Consider the following 23,173-nt stretch of genomic DNA (forward strand, 5'->3'; position numbering starts at 1 on the left):
CAGTGGTAGAGTGCTTGCCTTGCAGGTGTGAGGCCCTGGGTTCGATCCTCAGCACCACATAAAAATAAATAAGTAAATAAAGGTATGTGTCCATCTACAACTAAAAGAAGAAGAAGAAGGAGAAGAAGAAGAAGAGCTAGAACTTTGGCATGAAGGAATGTGATAGTAGTGTAGGCAAGTTAATGCTGGAAAGTACACTGGTGCAAGTTACTGAGTTTTGAGAGCCCCAAAGATTATTAGATATTAGGACAGTAATAAAGGTGGCAAGATCTCAGTGCTGCCCTGACAGTTGCATAACAATTGGTCAGCCATGTGCCTTTTGGCATCTCAGTTGCCCTGTCTGAAAAATAAGGGAACTCAGCATGTCTTTCCATGTACTTAGGTTTTCCTTGATTTTTTTCATCAGTATTTTGAAATTTTCTTCATACATGTACATTTTATTAAGTGTACATCTAAGTATTTAATTTTCTTTGTAATGATTTCAAAATGCCATTGCTTTTGAGCTTTGGTTTCTGCATATTTATTGACAAAATATAGAAATGTGGTTGATTTTTGAGTGTTGATCTTATATACTGCAATGTTGCTGAACTCACTTATTAGCTCTATACAGTTTTTGTAGATTTCCTTGGGATTTTCTATGTAAAAAAATCATGTCACCTGCAAATGGTTTTGGTTTTTTCCTTTTACACATTTTACTTCTTTTTTTTCTCATTTTGTTGACTTTCCAGTGCTATGTGAAATAAGAGTGGCCAGAATGGCCTTAACTCCCCATCTTAGAAGTATAAAGAATTTCTTCATATAGTGTGATGCTCACTGCAGGGTTTTGGGGTTTTTGGTTTGTTTTTTTTTTTTTTTTGAGAGAGAGAGTTTTTTTTAATGTTTTATTTTTTAGTTTCCGGCGGACACAACATCTTTGTATGTGGTGCTGAGGATTGAACCTGGGCCGCTCGCATGCCAGGCGAGCGCGCTACCGCTTGAGCCAAATCCCCAGCCCCACTGCAGGGTTTTTTGTAGATGCTTTTGATCAGGTTGAAGTAGTTCTTCTCCATTCCTAACTTGCTGAGTTTTTCATTGTTGTTGTTGGTGTGTGTGTGTGTGTGTGTGTGTGTGTGTGTGTGTGTATGTGTGTGTGTGTTACTGTGGACTGAACTCAGGGCTTTGTACATGCTAGGCAAGATCTCTACCACTGAGTCACATTCTCTGCCCCTTTAAATTTTATTTTGAAACAGGGTTTCAATAAGTTGCCGAGGCTGGCCTTGAAGTGGCCATCCTCCTGCCTCAGCTTCCCAAGTAGCTGGGATTATAGGCATGCACCTCCATGGTAGTTGTTGTTTCAAATTATGAATAAGTATTGGGTTTGGTCAAATGCTTTTTCTGCATTAATTGATAAGATCATTAGCTTATTGATACAGTACATTGAATTCACTGAGTTTGGAACATGAAAGCAGCCTTCCAGCCCTGAAATAAACCCCAATTGGCATTTAATTCTTACATTAATGGATTTGGCTTGCTAATATTTTGTTGAAGAACTTACACCTATATTCATAAAGGACATTATCTGGATTTGTCACTCTTTTGTATTATCTTTGTCTGGTTTTGATAACAGGATAATACTGGGTTCATTTCAAAGCCCCCACTTTTTATTTCATTGATTTTCTGCATTTTTTAATTCTTCAATTCCATTGATTGCCCTTTGTTATTTTCTTCCTTCTGTTTGATTTCATTTTGCCTTTTTTCTACTTTCTTGAGGTAGGAATGTAGATTATTAATTTGAGGCCATTCCTGATTTCTTTTTCTTTTCTTTTTCTTTTCTTTTTTTTTTTTTTTTTTTTTTTGGCACTGGGGATTGAACTCAGGGGCACTTGACCACTGAGCCACATCCCAGCCCTATTTTATATTTTTTTAGAGACAGGGTCTCACTAAGTTGCTTAGTGCCTTGCTTTTGCTGAGGCTGGCTGGCTTTAAATTCGTGATCCTCCTGTTACAGCCTCCTGAGGGGCTGGGATTACAGGCATGTGCCACCGCACCCAGCACCATTCCTAATTTCTAATGAAAGCATTTGGTGCTATAAATTTTATAAATTTCCCTTTCAATACTTTAGCCCTGTCCCACATATTTTGATATGTTGTGTGTCTTATTCTATGTTATTATAACAAATATAACAAAATACCTGAGACTGGGTAATTTATAAACAATACAAATTTATTTCTAACAGTTCAGAAGGCAAAGAAGTCCAGTATCGAGGTGCTGGCATATTCAGTGTCAAGTGAGGGTCTCATTGATGGTGCCATTTTTATGTCCTCACATGGTAGAAGGTGAAAGCATAAGAGACCAAATGCACTTCCTCCCTTAAGCACTTTTATAAGAACACTAATCCATTGGTGAAATCAGAGCCTTATGGCCTAGTGATCTCCTAAAATACCATATTTTTGCTTTCCAAATACTTTCTTCCTGGTATTCCAAGATTCCTTCTTTTTTCATTTCTGTTTCAAGAAGTTCCTTTAACCATATTTTAGGATAGGCCTGCTGTGACAAATTCTTAATTTTCCGTCATCTGAGGATGTCTTGATTTCCTCTTCCTTCCTCAAAGATACAATTCTGAGTTGACAGTTCTTTTCTTTCAGTGCTTGAAAAAATTGTGAAATCTTTCTCCACCCTCCACAATTTTTGATAGGAAATCCGCTCTTATTTGAATTGGTTTTTCCCTAAAACTAAGGTGTCAATAGTTTTATAACTATAAGGTGTCATGGTTTAGTTTTCTCACTGCTTTCAAGATAGTTTTGTTCGTTTTGTGTTTAGTTTTCTGATATTTGATTATGATATGTCTTAGCATAGATTTATTTGAATTCATTCCATTTGGGATTCACTCAGCTTCTTGAATCTATAGGGTTATGTCTTTTGCCAAATTCAAGAAGTTTTCAGCCTTTCTTTCTTTGGACACTTTTTCAGTCTTACCTTTTTCTCCTCTCCTTCTGGAACTGTGATAACATGAATGTTAAATCTTTTGTCATGGTCCCACAGTTCCCTTAGGGACTACTAATTATTTTTTCAGAACTGAGAGTTGAACCCAGGGCTTTGTGGATGCTAGGCAAGTGCTCTGCCACTGAGCTACATCCTCAGCCCTATCCTATCCTATCCTATCCTATCCATCTCATTCTATCCTATCCAGTCAGGGCCTTACAATCCTCTTACCTCAGCCTCCAAAGTCACCAGGATTACATGCATATGCCACCATACCTGGCTTCTATTATTTTTTCCAGTCTATTTTCTTTTTAAAAAAAAAATTTATTTTTTAGTTTTAGGTGGACACAATCTTTATTTTATTTTATTTTTTTATGTGGTGTTGAGGATTGAACCCAGCACCCTGTGCATGCCAGGCGAGCGCACTACCACTTGAGCCCTCCAGTCTACTTTCTTTTAAAAATGTTTAAATATTTTTTTAGTTGTAGATGGACACAATACCTTTATTTATTAATTTTTAAAATAATTTTATTTTATTTATTTATGTGACGCTGAGGATCAAACCCAGGGCCTTGCATGTGCAAGGCGAGCCCTCTACCACTGAGCCATAACCCCAGCCCCTATTAATTTTTTTTAATGTGGTGCTAAGGACCAAACCCAGTACCTCACACAGTAGGCAAGTGTTCTACCACTGAGCTATAACGCCAACCCCTCTTTTAAATTTTATTTAATTAATTAAAAATATTTTTGTAGTACCAGGGATTGAGCCAAGGGGTACTCTACCACTGAGCTACATCCTCATCCCTGTTTATTTTTTATTTTGAGACAGGGTCTCCTTAAGTTGCTCAGGCTAGCCTCAAACTTGCCATCCTCCTGCCTCAACCTCCTGAGTAGCTGGGATTACAAGGGTGCTTCGCCATACCTGGCTCCCTTTTGGTTATTTTAGCTTTCAGTTCTAAAATTTCCATTTGTTTTTCTATTTATATTTTCTATTTATTTACCAGAATTTTCTGATTTTTAATCTATTTCAAGCATGTTCATAAATACTCATTGGAGCATTTTTATGATGGCTGCTTTAAGTTCCTTTTCAGATAATTCTAACATCTGTGTCATTTCTCTGTTGGCATTGGTTTTCTTTTTTCTTACAAGTTGATATTTTCTCAATTCTAGTAACATATTTTGGTATGATGAGTATTTATTAAAACCTAGACATTTTGAGTGATATGTAATAATACTGTTGGTCTTATTTAAATCTTCTATTGTAGCAGGACTCCTCTGACAGCCTGGCACTGCCTCATTACTGCAAAATCAAAGTAGAAGTCCAGATTCCCATGGGACCTCTGTTGCCATCCAATTGCTGAGGGACTCCTCATTACTGCTTGGTGGGGGTGGGAGCTCAGGCACCCTATTAGGCCTCTACTGACAATGCCCAGTCTGCTGGGAGGGGCAGGGATGTCACCTTACTGTCAGGGATAAAAGTCTGGGCTCCCTATATGGCTTTCTGTGATGCCACCTTGATGATGGAGAGAGGAGGTGCTTTGTCACAGTAAGAAGGTGGAAATCTAGGCTCTCCACTTCACTTTTGTTGGCTAGAGTGAGAATGGGACCAGTTTCTTCCATAATGTGTGACAAAAGTAGAGTGGCTATTGTGTGAAAGTTTTCAGTCTTGTTGGGCCGCTCTTTTTCTGGTTCTTGGCTAGAGAAAGCAAAATTTTCTTGGGCTTTTTATTCCCATTAGTATTTCTGGGTTTCTGGCTTCTCTAGTACCAACTCTAGGATATATGAGGCAAAAAGAAAACACAGAGCACTCACCCCAGGAGAGTCGCTCTTGAAGTTCTGAGTTCCCTAGCTGGTCAGCCTTCTCTACACATTTCAGAGTCTCGGGTTTGTTTTATATACTACGTAGCATTTTAAGCTGTTCTTCATGGAAGGAACAAAGAAAAATACACAAAATCGGTCTTTCCAGAAGCATAAGTCTTGAATAGAAGTAATTCTTAAAAATTGTTTTAATTTTTTTATACTAGTGATTGAACCCAGGGGTGCTGTACCATTGAACTGTATCCCCAACTTTTGTAATTTTTGTTTGAGACAGGGTATCTCTAAGTTGCTGAGACTGACCACAAACTTGCTATCCTCCTGTCTAGACCTTGAGGGGCTGGGATTACAGGCATATACCACCACACCCTGCTATAAAGTTGTCCTAAATTTTTAACAGCAGAATCCATTTTTCAATGATAAAACTTAATCTGCTCAAAGGGAAGAGAGGCCCAAACTCTATATATAATCTTCTGTCATTCCACATATTACAGTGGACCTTGAGGTACCTCTGATTCACAGAGAGCAATTTAAAAGCTCTCCACCATTTCTTCCTACTAGGATAACCCTTAACTGTGTTTAGCAAGGACTGTGAAGAACTCAGTTGGATAGAAAAAGTTAATTAAGATATGTTTGTTTGAAGCACCTATGCTTTGTCAACATAATGTTAAAGTGCTTTTGGAATTCAGTAGTTATAACTATTTACAGAAGTACTGAACCGGAACTAGCTTTACCTGGAACTTGACTTTCCCAGAAACTTGGCCTTGTATCAAACTTGGCTCTCCCTGCTTTGTGGACCCAGCCATTGTGGTTGACTAACCTTGAAGGGACTGTTTGAATGCTTGAAACTACTCACCTTGAAGGAAAGGCTTATTGAGGTGACAAAGTTTTTTTTTTTTTTTTTTTTTTTTTTTTTTTTTTTTTTTTTTGGTGCTAGGGGTCTAACCCAAGGCTTGGGCTTGCTAAGCACAGGCTCTAACACTGAGCTATACTCCTAGCCTTAGGCAAAGACTTATTGTGATCAGGGGATTTAGAACCCAAAGAAAAACAGCAGTGAGGGGTGGGAGATACTAGAAAACACCAAGCTCTCCTGCAAATATATAAGGAATCTATCAACTGGAGTCAGTGGAATTCAGGTGGAAGATAACAGCCCCAGTTTGGGGATGTGAGTGGGGAGCTGCACATACAGTAAAAGTCCACTTCAATAAAGCATGTGGGCAGGGGTTTGGGTATGTTTTACCCTTTTCTCTTCCCCATATGCTACCTTGAGAGCTCCTTTACCCTTATTTGCATAATATTTGCTGCTCTTTCCCTTCCCCTCTGTAGCTTGGCCCAGTGCTGGAATTCTCAAAGGGAGAGACCCCTTGAGCTAGTGTTGATATCTTAGACACACAAGTCCTTTTTCAGGAAAGCAGAGCCTCCCAGGAACTACTCCATGTCCCCCTCCCCCTGCCATAGCTAGACCAGACAAAGGACCTTTTGCTGGCCTACAGACATCAAGCAAGGCCCTGAAAATTAAGTTGTAATGATTTTATTATATGATGAGAAAAAGACTGAGAAAGCAAGGTGTAAGGGAGCTCATTTGGAGTTTTACCCCAATTTTGAAGGCCAAAGGACCCCTGAAGGCAGTAATAGGTACTCCAAAAGAAAGGCAGATGACAGATCCCTAGTTCCTTTTCCTCATGCCCTCCAATGGGGAGGCTGGCATGGGAGAAGCACAAGGACTCTGGCTCAGTTTTGCTGTCCCTCATACCTCCATATTGGTGCTATATTCCCACTCCCTGTCCAGACCCTTCACTGGGGGACAGAGTGGGCATGGGGTGGGGCAGGTACTGACTTTAGAAGCAGCAAGCAGGCTTTCTGAGAGGTCAGGGGGGAAAAAAGATTTTTCTCCCATTCCATGAAGTTGAGTGGAAGCACCTTGGAGACGGGGTTCTTAATTTTGGCCCTTGATTTCTTCCTAGTAACTTAACCCTTAACTGTGTTTAGCAAGGACTGTGAAAAACTCAGTTGGATAGAAAAAGTTAATTAAGATATATTTGTTTGAAGCACCTATGCTTTGTCAACATAATGTTAACAACAAAAGTCAACAAATGGCATTTGGCTCCCACTGGGCCTCAATTTCTCAATCTGTGAAAACGAACTTAAAAGCAGCTGCCTCAGGCTGGGGGTGTAGCTCAGTTGATAGAGTGCTTGCCTAGCATGCACAAGGCCCTGGGTTCAATCCCCAGCAACACACACACAAAGCAGATGCCTCTCTTGGCTGAAGGGAGAGAGTCAAGTGTGATGAAGGATAGGAGAGCACATGTGAACTGTAAATTGTCCTCCCACAGGTGAGGGAGCCCTTGTTACCATTAGAGGGGGCCTCTGTGTCCAGCTGCGCTGGGTGAGGCCCTTCATTCAGGAGCTGAGGGATGGAGTGTCTGCAGTGTGTATAGAGTGCAGAGGTGTGAAATAAGCAGACAGCTGAGAGATCCCAGACTGACAGGAGGAAACTCTGGCCTTAAGAAAGAAGGATCTGTGAGGCTGGCCCTCCTCAGAAGCCTCCACCTTGGGAAAGGGAGTGTTACATGAGTGTGTGGGTAGTGCAGGTGGCTGCCAATCCACCTTAGTGGAGGTTCCTCGGCTTAAGGAAGCAGGTTGGTGGAGAGTGGGTGGAGGGGTGTCTGTAAGGAGCAAATTGAGGAGGGCTGATCTCGGACACAAGGTGTTCCTTCCCACCACTCCCACGAAGAGAGTTCTCCAGCCTAGGCAACTGTGCCTGCTCACCTGTGTGATCTCTGGGCAGTTGGTGGGACGGTGAGGTGGGGGAGCCGGCCTGAGCCCGCGAGGTGGAAGCCCAGAGTTCTGAGGAAGTTTTGTTTTTGTTGTTTCGTTTCACTTTATGTTCTGTATGTGCACGCGTGCACGGGCCTCGAGCATGCAAAGCGTGCGCTCTAGCCCTGAGCCACACACCCGCTTCCTCTGGGACTGTCTCCTCGAGGCTGGGCGGGGGATTGAGCGGTGGACCAAGTCTTTGGCTGGTGCAGCGCCACTGGCTGACCTCAGAGAGCAGGCGGCCCCGCGGGGCGGGCCCAGCGTTGGAGGTCGGAAAGGAGGGCAGAGGACGGCTGCCCCCGCAGGAGCGTTTCCTCCGGGCGGTCCCCGCCCCCAGGCCCCTCATCCTGGCGGCCTCGAGCCTGGGCTCACGTAGGCCCTTCGCTAGCAGCGGCCAGACTTCACCCTTGGGGCCTTGGGACGGCGCTTTCGGGTGGAGGGAGGAGGGAGGCCCTCGGAAGGGGCTCTCAGGGGCCCAAGGGGAGCGCCTCGTGTAGTAGTCGCCCTGCTGGCGGGAGTGAGTTTGGGGCGCCGTCGCCGCTGCAGCCACTGGTGGCCGTGGCACGAGCCGGGCGGTGGGGGAGCGAGGAGGAGCAGAGCCCGGGCTAGCGGGCAGCTGCCGTCTACCCCTCGGGCCCTCGGGCCAGTTGGCGCGCGGAGACTGGCTCCTCCTGCCCTTCTCCCGCCCCTTGCCCCTGGGCGGGCCGGATTCCCGTCTGAGTAGCAGGGGCAGATGCGTCTCCGTGGCGCGGCTCCCGGGTGGTCACCCCTCCCCGATGGGGGAACGGAGGGAGGCCCGCCGAGGGGCAGCAACCCCGTGCACCCCCCCCCCGCTGCCCTCCCAACGTGACCAGAAGCCAGCGGCAAGACCAGGAGCCACAGCCGGGGTCCCCAGCCCCATCTCCATCCCAGGCATCCCCAGAGTGCGGGGCGGGCCAGGGGACCTGGGGGGGAAGGGTACCGATTAGCACCCCTCGATGGGGGGTGTGTGGCTTCGAGGGCAAATAGAGCGGGAGTGTGGTGGGTAGGAAAGGGGGGCAGGGGTCGCCCCGCGGGTTTCTAGGTCGGTTGGGGCCATAGTCTCTGGCAGGAGCAGGGGAGCGAGGGGGCCCTGGGCAGGGGCCACACAACAGGTGCTGCCAGTCGGCTGGTGGCACTGGCCGCGGCGGGCGCGAAAGAGGCCCGGCTGGCTCCGCCTCCCCTCCCCCAGCTGGACGGGGCTCTGACACTTGTTAGATGTGAGCAATGGGCTAATTTTATCCGGCTTGGGCTCAGCAGGAAACCGACGCTGAAGCTAGATTTGTTCTTCCGGGCGACTCTGGCCCCCAGGAGGCCAGTCTCGGGGAGCACAGGGGGGAGGGGACGCGCCCGCCTGGGTGGGAGTGGGGGCGTGGTGTCCCCTCTCTGCCCCAAAGTAGACCGAGTTTTGACGTCCGGGGTGGGGGGTGGTATACTCCAGGACACTAAGGCCCAGAGGAGGAAGATATTTTGGAAAAAGAAAGTACAAATTCCTTCTTGTGTTACCTCACATTGTTGTCTCTAATTCTGTTTCTTTTCTTTCTTTCTTTTTTTTTTTATTCCATTCCTGAAGTCCCTGGGTTCTAGCAGTGCCTGACACACATCAGGTTCCTAGGAAATACTGCTGAAAAGACATGAAAACCAGGCCTGGAGCTCTGTATCTGATGACCACTAGAGAGAGCTGAAAGGCAGGAATCAAGGGCCTTTGAAGAACAGCCTCCTCAACCTCCTGGGTATCTAATCCCTTTCCTTGTTCCTCTGGGGTCTCCGCTACAATTGCAGAACTTGCTTCAAGTGTTCTTACTCTAACCAGTCCCACTCTATGGGGCACCAGCTGTCAGACACTCGGGATTTGTAATCCCTGTCAGCTGGCTTGCTGTGCTACTGTGGAGAAGTGGCAGGGAGCTTCTGGCTGCCTTTTCAGACATGAAAAGGCCCTGGAGGAGAGCATATGCTCATAAAAATTATGGGATTCCACAGCTTTGAAATCTAACGATCCTGAGTGATCAAACACAGACTGAGCTCTTCGGGCTGCTGGGGGAGGGACTGGAGGGGCAGCAGATCTTGGGTGGGAGAGCCTGAGGCCTGGCAGATGGACAAAGTAATTAGCCTCAGTGGGAGGAGATGAAGAGGCCGGCAGCCTGAGGGTGTCTGCACTAAGCAGAGGAGAAACAACAATAGCTAAGAACTGGGTGGTAAACCACCCACTCCCAAAGGAAACCAGTCTCTTCTCTTTGTCCCTGTCTTGGCCATTGCACAGCCAGAAGGAGATGGACTTTATTGGTTGCTCTTGGTGTTCAGAGTAGAAAGGCAGTTGGTGGAAAGAAGCCTCCAAGGCCAAGGCTTCCTGAAGGTCTAGAATGAATGGGAGGGAGAAACCAAAAGTTTGTGTACATTGGGAATGAGAGTAATTGTGAAGCAATGGGGTATGCCGAGAGTCACACTGCTCAGCTTTTATTTCCACTAAGAGCTGGTCCTGCTGACACCCTTTTAGAAATGGGCTTCTATGTGGTTGAGTGAAGTGGACGAGTCCTTTTTTTTCCTTTCTAGGGCCAGTGTCTTCATCTAGCAAACAAGGGGTTTGGATTGGACTGGAAGTTAATTACCTGAGTTCAAGTCTTGTTCTGATGAACTGTGTGAACCTGCAGCAGGCCCTTCGTTTCTCTAGGCCTCAATTTCCCCACTTAAATTCAATGCAGAATATGGACAAGTGAGACTTTAAGTTTACTCCTAGTTTTATCATTCTTGTAGGTCTCTCTGTTGTATCACCCTCCATTCCAGGCTGTCACTGAAGGGCTATGTAACCCAGCTAGACTAATCTCTTCAGGTTCCCTATCAATAAGGGAGAGAGAAGGGGTTGAATTGTAATATTGCTAAGGTCATTGCCAATTTTCAGAAAGGCACATTTATAGCAAGGTGGTGACCTTGGCAGGCTTTTACTCTGACTCAGCCAGTAACCATGTTCTCATTTTGTAAAGTAGCCACTTTTCCACTTCAGAGCTCCCTAGCAAATGAAGTTTCAAACAGTCCACCCAAACCCAAAGCCTTATATAGCTCCTCTCCTTTTCAAACGTCCGCTCTTTCAGAGAGCACAGACCCTGGCAGAAATCTGATTTAGAATGAGGCTTCAGTTCTGAAGCCAAACTTCCTGCTGTTAACCAGGTTGACTATTTCACCCTTGTAGGCAACATCCATACCAAAACCAAACTTTTAGATCTGTTTATTTTGTTCCAAACCCCTTGAGGATTTAAATGTCCCAGGTCTCAAGCTCTGAAATTTTGTTCGTTCTCCTAGGTTTAACTGTGGTGCTTAAGAGGCTGCATCCTACTCTAAATATTAATACTGTGCTGCTTTTTCCAACCAACAATTCTCTCCAAAAGCACACAAGCCCACACATGCACATGCACATGTGTGGAAGAAGTAAATTGACGCCCTGTCAATGTTAAGTGACACCTGAATAGGCAGATTTGGGACCTGTGAATATCTTTCCTTCAACTGGAGAGAAGTGGGTGGCAGCCTGATTTTTAAAATCTATCCAGTCTTGAGCAACAAAGGAGACCCTGCGGGACCACCCTCCAGCATCTCAGTGGGGGCGGGGCAGGGAGGAATGGAAGCAGGGGCATTGTTGCTCTAGTATTTCCAATGGTCTCTCTCAGGAGTTACAGGGCTCCTGCAGTCCATCTTCTCCTGTTCCACTGATGTTTGAGCTGACAGGCTACTAACTAGACCCTTTCCTACTTACAAAGCCAAGAACCAGTGGATTTTCCTTCAGGGAGTTGATAAGAGCTGGACTAGGACCAGCAGAGGTGGGGGGGGCTCAGACTTTGGCCTTGAATGAAACTTTCAGAGGCCAACCATGCCCCAGCTGCCTGTTTGTAACGGAAAAATTCATGTGTGGGGACCATTGTCTTCTTTGGAGCCCCTCAGGGCAACCTCATCCTCCTGGCCGTGGGATGACCCTGGTTTAGGGTGGCACATTACTATTGGCTCCAAGTGACAGCCAGGGGTGCCTGGCAAAAAGATGATGAAAGGTTGGGTGACAGGAACACAATAACAAAGGCCCAGAGAGGGGAGAAAGAGACACAAAAACAGAGGGAAGAGAGAGGCTGAGCTCCTAATGAGGTGAGCTGTGCTAGCTGGACACAGCCTGGCAGAGCCCTCTGCCCCTAGCCAGGAGCACCTGGAATGCTCTTCAGTAAGATTGTTGCGCAGAGCCTGGGTATAGGGAAGCATCTGGTACCTACTTCAGAGGGAAGAAGGTGGTCCAGAATCTACCTTTCCTGGCACCATTAATGCCCACTAAGCAGAGTCGCCCAGGATGTCCAGCATGGGGAAAACACTGGGTGGTAAAAGCTAGGGTGGCTTCCCCTTCCTAAAAGAAATTGTCCAACCCTGTGTTCAGCTGCTGCCTGTACCTTTGGGGATCCAGGTTCTGAATGAGGTTTTTCCTAAAACAGTCCATTTCCTGTCCTGGCCAGGTGGAAATATTGACCTGTCATGAAAACTAAGAGATGGAGGAGTTGGTCTTTCACTATGTCAATAGCCACTGGCCCTCCCTGCACCACGCCAACTCACTGTCCTTAGTCCTCCTCTGCCTGCTGAGATGAAAGGAGTTTCTTCACATTTGACAGGTGGATACAAGGATGGGGGACTGGGAAGGCCTCCAGGTTAATGCATTGGCTTGGAAAATCTGTAAAAAACAGTGGGTGGAACATGGAACTCTGTGGTGTTTAAGGTCCTTTCCCTGTGTGATATTCTACTCTTCCAGTCTATGATTATATCAGCTTGAGCCAAAAAGTGAGATGAGGCTCAGCCTGAGATGAACGGGATTAATGCTAGTGTTAGGGCTGGACTGAGCCAATATGAGGCTGATTGGCCCAAGCTCTGGGTCCCTCCTTTCTCCAAGCACCTATGTATCTGTGACAATCATAAAAAGAAATTGAGAGGGAAAAGAATGGAAAGGAGGCAGTAGAGAAAAATCAAAGGAAAGGAAGAGAGAAGCAGACTGTTAACCAACCATATCATGGGGATACTACCTGTATACAGCTCTCAGGAAGCCACAGCCCTCAGGAACTTGTGAGACTAAACAAGGCTCCTTGTCTCATTCTGCCTCCCTTCCCCCACCACCCAAATGGCTTCCAAGGATGAATGGCAATAAATTTCTCAGTAATCAGAGGCTTGAGTCTCTCCCACTAGGCTCCTGGGGACACAGTAGCACCTTTGGCAGTTAATTTTAGTGGGCGACTAACAAGCTGGGGCCTGGAGGTTCTATCATCCTCCTCCCCCAGGGGTTAGAATGTATATGGAGAGGTTCCAAAGGCCAGGGGGAAATCTCAAGCTTTCCCAGTTCCTGGGAGAAGAAGGGCCCTGGCAAGTTTAAAGGCATTCATGGGGAAAATTTGGTTAATGAGTTTGGAACACCTAGAGCTTTGGCTCCAAGGGAATGGTCAGGTGGCTGAAATGCTGTGTGCACAGGTTTGGGAACTAGTGTGCTGGTGGCAAAAAATGTAAATGCTGAGCAGGGTGGGATAAGGGGAAGAGCTGGGGAGGAGCACACAATGGCAAAAAAGAGGCATTAGATTGGTTCCTCGGGGTTTGGGGAGCCTGGCAGCAGCTCCCCATTGGGGTCTGGATCAGGGACCAACATCTTATCCTTGCTGGAATCCCTCTGCTCTTTCTTGAACATCCTTTGATGCATGAGAGGGACGAAGAAGAGGATTACAGCCCCAATGATGGGGGGCACACCGGCAAAGTAGAAGGCCACATGGTAGTCCCCAAAACAGTTGCGGAGGAGGCCTGAAACAGTCAAGAGACACAAGTCAAGCTCGGCTTTTCCCTACCACCCAAAGTTGCTCTCTGCCTCTTCTAGGGGCCATCCCAGTGCCTATCCAGAGAATCTTGGCCTGCACTGTCTTGACTTGGGAGTTCCCTCAACTTAAAGGCAAGTGGTTCCTCCCTGAGGTAATGGGGCTATGGGCCCTTGAGCTGAATGCTTATTGTGAAAGGAGAGAATGAAGCCCTTCTTAAGATTTCCACATTTGTAACTTTCATCAAGCTATAGCTACCTTCCAGTCACTCCTAGGGATGGTGTTAGGAGGGAATCTAGTTTAAAATAATTCCAAGGAAGGAAGGCCAAGCCTTGTCTCTGTTCACAGTGATATTCCCCACCCCTACTCCCATTTATTCTCATGGAAAAATTTAGCTGAGTCCCTATTTACTTTTTCTCTGAGGTTCCCTTTCTCTGAAGTTCCAGTTCCCCTAGGAAGAAGTCACACATGTCTTTTTTTTTCAGTTATAGATATGGTTGGCCCCTCTGGCTTCCATTAAGCTGCCAATACCATGGATGTGTTTGGCATGGGATGCAAGGCCTCTTCCTGTTCACCTCCAGAAGCTAACATGAGCTACCTCATAAGGAGGATGAGCCCAGAAGCAAAGGCAAGGATGCCCTTGTCCCTTTGCTTACTCAGGAGATAAGAAAAAGGGAAAGAGGGGCTGGGGATGTGGCTCAAGCGGTAGCGCGCTCGCCTGGCATGTGTGCGGCCCGGGTTCGATCCTCAGCACCACATACAAAGATGTTGTGTCCGCCGAGAACTAAAAAATAAATATTAAAAATTCTCTCTCCCCTCTCTCACTCTCTCAAAAAAAAAAAAAAAAGAAAAAGGGAAAGAGTTGTGGATTCTGGACTACTGTTGCCATCAGGGACTGGATAGAGTCTACCCTCCCCCAGTAGGCAGTGTGACTGTTGCACAAGAGCCTGAATGAAACCTTTTGCCACTGTCACATGGCACCCTCACAACACCTTGTACATAATTGGTGTTCAAGGAGTATTTGTTGAATTAGCCCATTTGACCAACTTAGGGGAGGCTAACCCATGAATCAGTGTTTGTAATAAAACCCTAGAAAGGAAATGAACTTCTCTTTTCATTGGGTTTCTTATTTCTTATGTTCCCTTGGTTACCAACAGTGCTCTCCTGGGAGGATGGAGGGAGAAACTAGGAGTGCTGAAAAATGGCACACCAGCACTTTGCCTGCTGCCTGCTGGAGGTGAACCTCACTGGCTCAGTCTTGGGATGTTTCCTTAATAAGTTTAATTCTTAAGCCAGTAGAGGAGGAGAAAGAGAAGGACATCTCAAAGTTTTAATAAAACTAGGGCCAGCTTTCTTTTTTTCCCTACCTCTTTTACTCGACTACCTTAAATAATCACTTAACTGTGAGGAGAGCAAGAAAACACTGGACAAATAGAATGGTCAAGAAGGTCAAACCCATTTTTCCCTCTACTTTCCTGGAAGGAGCCATGCTGACTATAGTAAAACCCCACTGAAATACCACCATGGAAAACCCATCCCCCCCAAATGAATCCATGCCTGTGTACTGTGTTTAATCTCCTTCACCAATGGTGGTAAGGGGTTTCATGTACTCTGACAAGGCTGCTTATGCAGAAAATATGAGGAAAGGGGACCTTAAACAGAGATAGAGCCTATGGAAAACAGGTCTCTGACTCATGCCCTCCCTGGAAATCAACCTCACCTGCAATGGGGGGCCCAGCAATCATCGGCAGGGCCATCATGCCCAGGAGGTAGCCAATGGCCTGTGAGGCCTGCATTGGGCCCACCAGCTCAAATGCGATGGGGGCCATGATGGTGATGAAGAAGCCATCGCACAGGCCCAGGAAGAGGCAGACAACGATGAGGCCCCCGAAGTCCCGGCACAGGGGAATCATCATAGACATCAGGCCCAGGAGCAGGAAGGAGAGGACCTAGGGGAGCAAGGGCCTGTGGTCATGTTGTGCTACCAGGCAAGACCACATAGCACATAACATGTCCTTTTTCAGATCTTCATTTCTACCATCTATAAAATGGGTTGGGGGAAGCAGGGTGTCAACAAGGACAGCAGTTGGATTAAGTAGTTACTCAGGCCCCTTCTAAGTTCTTCAATGAAGGGTTCAAAGTCTTTGTGAGAGCCCCAACTTAACTGAATCTAGCAGGACTAAAGAAAGGGAGGACATGGCCCCTAGCCTCAAGAAGTTTGTCTTTGCATTGGATCCTGAGATAAAGGGAATGCTGTTTCTTCTTTCTGAGCCTATGTCTGAGTGTCTCAGGTATCAGGACCTGGGATCAGGTCACATTGATATTCTCAGATTCAAGTAAAGTATGGGAAAAGGAAGGGGAAGAGGGACGATGGCTTGCACAATGACTAGATAGGGGATACAAAGAAAGGTATGGCTTTCTAAAATGTGGAAGGAGCCAATGCCCATTTTGGTGGGGGTAGATTTTAGAAAACACCTTGACATGAAAGAAACCATTAGGGGGTTCACCCAGGTTCCTTATGCTTTAGGATATGCGACACATCGCCTGTCTCAAACACCTCAGGCAGCATGTCCCTGGGGGCCTCTGGGCTTGGCTGGACACCCTGAGAAGGCGACAAAGGGGCCTTTCAGGAAAACTAAGCTAGTAGGTGGGTGTCTAGGAAGCTTAAATCCAGACCAGGAGCACTGACTATTCTGGGCCTTCTTTTGGGCTGAGAAAAAAAATTGACTCCAAAACAAAGACAATCACTTTGCAATGGCTGGTTTTTCTCTCTCAACAGAGAAGGGCCACAGGAAACACAGCCGATCTTTTGATAAAGGTCATTTGCAACTTGTGTCTGTGAAGTTGACTGAAGACCTTGGCTGCAGGCAGAGAAAGGAGCACTGCCTGCCCCTCCACCAATCTCTGCAGCCAGCAGAGTCAGGTTATCCCAGGGCCAAGGCTAAGACCTGATCTGTTTACTAAGGGCTTAAGAGGCCCAAAGATTTGCCAATAGTTCGTAGTTGGTCAATAAGCAGGCCAATTTGCCCAGGAACTTGTGGGAGGAGTGGAGGTCAAGTCTGTTTAAGGCTCTAAAGATTTTTTGTGTTGCAGCCAGGTGTGGTGAGCATGCCTGTAATTCCAGAGACTCAGGAGGCTGAGACAGGAAGATTGCAAGTGGGAGGCCAGCCTCAGCAATTTAGAGAGACCCTGTCTCAAAAAGTAAAAATAAAGGCTGGGGGAGGCCAGGCACTGTGGCGCATGCCTGTAATCCCAGAGGCTTGAGAGGCTGTGATAGGAGGATTGCAAGTTCAAAGCTAGCCTCAGCAATGGAGATGCTAAGCAATTCAGTAAGACCCTGTCTCTGCTGAATAAAAAACAAAATGGGACTGGGGGTGTGGCTCCCCGAAGGGGGGGGGGACGACAAAACCCAGAAAACAAAGGCTGGGAATGTTTCTGGGTGGTAGGTGCCCCTGGGTTCAATCCTCATATCTACAAAGAAAAAAAAGATTTTCTGTATTGTTGCTCACAGTGGGTTTTTTAGGTGGATTAGTTGGGTTTTTGAGAGGATAATGCCATCTGAGGACATCTCTTTGTTGGGGAAACTTTGAACTTGACCAGATTGTTTTGAGGTAGGTAGGCAGAATTTAGGAATAAGAACAGGAGACACTCCAGCTTCACACACAACTATGAGATAAAACCAGATCCACCTATCAACCAAGCCCATTATGGTAATTAAGAGTTAATACCATTATATAACACAAAGGATGGCATTAACTGATTTTAATCAGCTCTAATTGCTACCTATTGTATCTAGATGCCTCTTAACATCCTCTAGGAGGCCTTGCCAAAGTTTGGAAATTAAAAAAAAATCCCTCTTGGAACTGGGAATTAGGCCTCAAGAACTGGCCCAATGTGGGGCTCTCTTGCAGGTTGTCACCATTTCCTTGCCAACAAACCGTGCAGAGGCTAGATGCCAGGCATGTATGCCCGTCTTCACGAATAGTAAGAACCACAGGGTCTAATGGGTGGTTTTTCAGAACCTGAGGCTGTATATCCTCCTTTTCTCTCCTGCATCTGACCCAGAGACAAAAAAAAAAAAAAAATCCTGTGATGGAGTCTCTTGAGAAACTCAAGAGAAAGGAGCAGTTTATCCATTGTCTTGTGCTCTTGGCCTGAAACACTCAGTTTGCAAAATGAAAGAGTTGAACTATAAGTTGATGAAGATGTGTTTCAACTATAATGTTCTAAGATTGTTTTATATTATTTTAAATGGTAAAACTGGGTCAAGTAAGACTAAGGAAAAGGAGCAGGAGCAGAGGGTGGGAAAAGTTAGCAGAAACACTGAATTCCAGCCTAACTTGGCCTCCATCCAGCAATGCTTCCCAGTCCCTTGGAAATCCTGCTGTACAACAGAAAGCAAAAGCTGCTGGGGCCTCATCTCTCTCCTGCAGACTATAATGAGAAGCATGTGAGCTATATGGCTAGACAGGGGCTGCTGCCTCTCCTCAAGATAAAGCCCTGGCTCAGTGCCAGATTACTCTGATTTCCAGAACCCTTTGGCATCTTGGCTAATAGTGGCAGGGAAGACCCATGGCGAGTGGGGGCTTGTGAAAGAGGCTGGAAGAGCATGCATATTCCTAATGCAGAAAGCCACCCAGATAAAGCACTTGCTGATATTTGCACAGAAATTCAAAATTTCATAATCCCAATCATAGGCTCTTCGTTTGACCTTGGTCAAGTCAATTATTATTTCTGAAACTTGACTCTGTCATCCGTCACTTAGGGTAAGGTGTGATATGAGTGCTTCACAGGAGTTCAGCTCTGCCATTACTGTCTGAGAAGCCTTTCCCTCAGTTTCTCCATCAGTGCCATGAGAATTTAGCCTGGCTGGACACGAAGGGCATCTACAGCTCTGGCAAAGAAGATTGGCCAGATCTCTCAAACTAACAGGAATTAAACACAACAGGAAAAAATTAATCATGCCCTTATCCAAAACAACTGAGGGTATTTAGGAACACACTTGGGACAGATAAATCCCTGCTGTTAGTATCTTCAGAGCCCCTTGGAAGTGCCCTTAGGGCTTTCCCAGGCGTTCAGTCCAAACACAACCACCTTCTGGATGGATAATTCATGACTATTTGTTTCTTGGGGCTGCCTTTGCCCTTCCCACAGGGTTCCACACTTAGGAACCTTCTGATAAGACCATCTATAGGAGCAAAAAGCATGAGACAGATCAGGAAGACATTATTGCTGCCAGCCAGCCAAAGACAGACAACCTGAGTAGTAGTAGTCTGTATTTGAATCAAAACAGGGCCCAGTGCACACAGAAAGTGGCCTTTGGAGCATCCATGTTTCTGCTGCCCACAATATGAGGAAACTATGTCACTGTCAGAAGGATTAAAACCTGGTAATACTGCATTTCTTTTGATCCTCACCTGTAAGGTGAGATAGGAAAGCAAAGAATTATCTCATTGCATAAATTAGTACAGTGAGGACTAAAGAGGGGAAGTGAGGTCTGGCCTTTTCTGGCCTTTTGTTTTTGATTTCCACTGAGAGGATGGCAATTGAGAACCATTGCTTGGGCAGGCACAGTGGCACACACCTGTAATCTCAGCAACTTGGGAGGCTAAAGCAGGAGAATCACAAGTTCAAGACCAGCCTCGGCAGCTTAGCAAGATCCTGTCTCAGAATAAAAAATAAAAAGGGCTGTGGATATAGTTCAGTGGCAAAGCACCTCTGGGTTCAATCCCTAGTACCAAAAAGCCGGGGGGGGGGGAGTGGCTAGCAGGGTTGGTGATGTAACTCAGTAGTAGAGCACCCCTGGGTTCAATCCCTAATACCAGAGAGAGGAAGAGAACCAGTGCTTGATGCCAAGTAGCTCTGGAAGTATGAGACATGATAGGCTTGAGCCTGGGCCTAGAGGAGAGAGATGCTGGGTCATACAGAGTGTTATAGTTGCCTACAGTCCTCCAAGAGAGTGTACGGTAGCAATGAAATCAGTCCTTACTGGGTCTGCATTTAACTTCCGGCCTCAGTTTCTTGTTTTCAGATGAACAGCTATTATTAATTTTTTAAAATGCCTGTAAAATGTTCTAAAAGTTTCCATATACACTGATTTTACTGGGTACACATTCCATCTTGATAAAGGAAGCATAACAAGGATGATTGCTTTTGCTTGAAAACAAGGGAAACTGAGGCTCAGAGAATTGGATTGACTTTCTTGTGTCACACAAGGGCCCAGGGAACTGCAGCGGCACACCCTACCAATCTATTCCAAAGCCTAGAGATAACCTGTGGCAGGCTATTCTTCCTCACAGTGTACATATGGTCACACTCACCTGCAAGTAGATCTTTTTAAGTCCAGGAATGGAGTCACTGACATGGCCTGACACAAGACGCCCAAGGCCTGAGGTAGCCCCGATACACACCAAGAGCACCCAGGTCTCCTTGATTTCCAAGAACTCCTCTTCCACATACTTCATCTGAAAAGCAGGACACCAGGACCCTCAGAACACGAGGTGGAAGAAAAGCTGACTGTTGGCATATTCAGGACTCTCTACTGCTCACTTTCCTGGAATAGGACAAGAGCTCCTCCTGTAGTCCTCTCCCTGTACCCCTGGCTCCAAGACAAATTTTCTACCTGCTTATAACAGCCCAAAAGGCTGTTTATCTCTCAGTCATCTGGATGTTGGGCTTCTGAGAAACAGCCAAGGAAGGTGGGTATCTCCAAGCCCCTTCTAGGCCCTGGTAGGACACAACACAACCTCTACAACTGAGAAAACCCAAGTGTTCCTCTGTAATCTCCTCATTCCCTGACCCAACACTGACAGCTGGAACAGTATCCAGTCACCAGGAGAGAATAATCTACCAACTTCCAGGTAACTCTTCTAAAGCATGTTTTAAGAAACAGTCTATGGAGGATAACAACTAGATTACAACTGAAAGTTCTGTGGCATAGAAGTTTAGTGAATGCTGGAGTAAACAAAGCTGAATGGGTTATTTTAATGCAGGATTTGTTATTACCTTAAAGAGGTTACTACACATCATGAAGTTAGATCTAATATGTGCTATTTTCTAAACAAAATCATGTGACCACAAAGACCAGCATTCCACACAGTCGTAGAAAACTCTCTCAGGGGCTGGGGCTGTAGCTCAGTGGTAGAGCGCCCACTTCACATGTGTGAGGCACTGGGTTCGATCCTCAGCACCACATAAAAATAAATAAAGATATTGTGTCCATCTACAACTAAAAAGTATTTTTAAAAAATAGTTTTTTAAAAAAAGAAAACTCTGTCAGACCATCTGGGCCAGTCTCCTATATCCCAATCTGCTTATCTCCCCAAAATATGTCTAATTGTTTTTGCATCTTATTTTTATTTATTTAATATTTTATTGACAACCAGGCTTTTTTGTCTAATTTTTTTTCACTGTGAGGGAAACCATAATGTATGGACCTTTCCATAAGGAACTCCCCCCATTTTCCTTTGGGGTGCTCCCTTGATCTGTGCTCTGTCCCTCTCTGGTTATCTCCAACCACTGTTCTGTTTCTTTTTCCAAATGTCTCAGCTTTGCCCTTTCAGTATCCCCCACCCCTACCCTCTGGACTCCAGGCAGGTTTAGGGCAGGTCTTCCTCACCAGGTGTACATAAGGAACGAAGTAGCCCAGGGCAGCAGCAGCAATCCCAAAGGCCCAGATGCGGTAAGTGCGTTGGCGGAACACTCTCATGTTGAAGTACTTCCTGAGCTGAGCCAGAAAGCGCTGGTGCAAGGTGCGGACACCTCTCTTGCTTGGGGTGTCCTGGGAGCTGGGCAGGAGGGGCCGGTAGGTAAGTGAGAGCAGCATAAGAACAAACATGAAGGTACTCAGCACCTGGAAGGTTTGGGCCAGCTTGATCTTATCCCCCAGCATTTTGATGAGGAAGGGGAAGGACATGGAGAAGATGCTACTCCCAGCAGACACCACACCATTGGCCAGACCCAGGCGGCGTTGGAAGTAGTGGCCCAGGATGACGAGGGATGGCTGAAAGGCGAAGGAACAGCCACAACCAAACAGAATTCCATAGGTGAAGTAGCGCAGGCTTAGGGAGCTGTGGGAGAGAGACAGAGAGCTATCCTCAGCAGCCTGACCATCTGCTTCCCCAGTTTGGCCTCTTGAGACCTCCATCCCTTAACCCAAACCCCACTTGCCATTGACCCTCAGAGCAGGCAAGGAATTGGGCCTTCTTTTTTTATTTACTGTTTTTTTTTAAATTATACATGACAGTAGAATCCATTTTGATACAATTATACAAGCATGGGATATATCTTATTCTAGTTAGGATCCTATTCTTATGGATGTACATGATGGTGGGATTCACTATGATGTTTTCATACATGTACATGGGAAAATTATGTCAAATTAATTCCACTGTCTTTCCTTTTCCTATCCCCCCTCCCTTCCTTTTATTCCCCTTTGTGTAATATATTATACTTCTATTCTTCACCTCACCCCAACATTCAACCTTTGGTTTTTGGGGACTGGCTTACTTCTCGTAGCAGGATAGTCTCCAAATCCATCCACTTACTGGCAGATGACATAAAGTCATTCTTCCTTATGGCTGAGTAATACTCCATTGTGTATATATACCACATTTTCTTTATCCATCCATCTGTTGAAGGCACTTAAGTTGGCACCATGACTTAGCTATTGTGATTTGAGCTGATATAAACATTGATGTGGCTGCATCACTATAGTACACTGACTTCAAAATTCTTTGGCTATATACTGAAAGTGTAATAGCTGGGTCAAATGGTGGTTCCATTCCTAGTTTTTTGAGAAATCTCCATACTGCTTTCCAGAGTGGTTGCACCAAAGGAATTGGGCCTTCTGATCCCCATTTTGCAAGTGAGGAGGCAGATGCTCAGAGAGGTGATTTACCCAAGGTAATGTAACTGGGGATCAATAATGCTTGGACTTGAGTACAGGTCTTTGCGTATCTAGCATGAATTGCAGCACCCTAGCAAACATAGTTGTTCAAAACAAAGCCATAACCAGCCTATGCAAAGGCTATATAAGGGGCTACAGGGAGTTAAGTCAATGCCTTAAAGCAGTTTTGCCCCTGATGCCCTACCCCATTTGCTCTTTCTGTAAGAACATTTCTGGATGGCTTCACAACCAGTGGAAAAATGGTTCTACTTGTGGCTAGAGCTCCAAGTCATCCTTCCTGTTATCTCAGTCAGAGCTCTGAGTTCCTCTGGATGACATGGAACTGGTCATGACTACTGCTCACCTAGACACCACTTTGGCTGGTGGCCAAAGCTTTATTCCAAGTAACAACAAAGGTCTGCAAGGAACCAAAATCCTTGAAGGCTGAAACTTCCATAGGATTCTTCAATGTCTTTCTCCACATTCAGGGACCTTAGTATTTCAGAGAATGGCTGATGATTTGAGAGACAGCCACTCCCCAACTCTTCCCAAGGTCCAGAAACCCTAGGTCCTGGACGACATCCATGGATATAACAGGGTAAGGAGTCCCTTTAATTTCCAGAGTCCTGCCTATCTTTCTGGACATGGTATTTATTAGTTCTCCCAGAGTTGAATGGCTGCTTGAAAGAAAGTGTAGCCTCAAAGAAGTTGTGGGCCTGGCCAAGTAAGACAGGTCCTGCCTTAAAACCCTTAGGCTCTGTTGTGGCCATAAGCCTCTGTAACAGAAGGCAAAGTGTCAGAAGGGGAAAGGCCATGGGAAGGTCAGCTTGGCCGGTCATCTGCCCCCAGACAATATTGGCACAACCTG

The 23,173-nt window shown here is 45.9% G+C and overlaps 1 protein-coding gene and 1 long non-coding RNA gene across 2 annotated transcripts in view; one reads left to right on the forward strand and one right to left on the reverse strand.

The window, feature by feature from the left end:
* Positions 1 to 8,116: 8,116 nt before the first annotated feature.
* On the forward strand, positions 8,117 to 10,287 carry LOC308639739. The gene is made up of 3 exons (XR_014020114.1): positions 8,117 to 8,516; positions 9,185 to 9,344; positions 10,162 to 10,287. It is a non-coding gene; the product is annotated as an uncharacterized lncRNA (long non-coding RNA).
* Positions 9,368 to 23,173, reverse strand: part of SLC16A2 (solute carrier family 16 member 2) — a 115,678-nt gene continuing 101,872 nt past the window's right edge. Inside the window, exons 3-6 of the mRNA XM_081278023.1 lie at positions 21,037 to 21,487; positions 19,739 to 19,882; positions 15,139 to 15,367; positions 9,368 to 13,407 (exon numbers count right to left, since the gene is read on the reverse strand). Of these exons, the coding sequence (XP_081134149.1) occupies positions 13,187 to 13,407; positions 15,139 to 15,367; positions 19,739 to 19,882; positions 21,037 to 21,487 (1,045 nt within the window). The 3' untranslated portion in view covers positions 9,368 to 13,186. The remainder of the gene's footprint in view (positions 13,408 to 15,138; positions 15,368 to 19,738; positions 19,883 to 21,036; positions 21,488 to 23,173) is intronic.

This window comes from Spermophilus citellus, assembly GCF_964194105.1.
Source record: "Spermophilus citellus genome assembly, chromosome: X".
Taxonomy (NCBI): domain Eukaryota; kingdom Metazoa; phylum Chordata; class Mammalia; order Rodentia; family Sciuridae; genus Spermophilus; species Spermophilus citellus.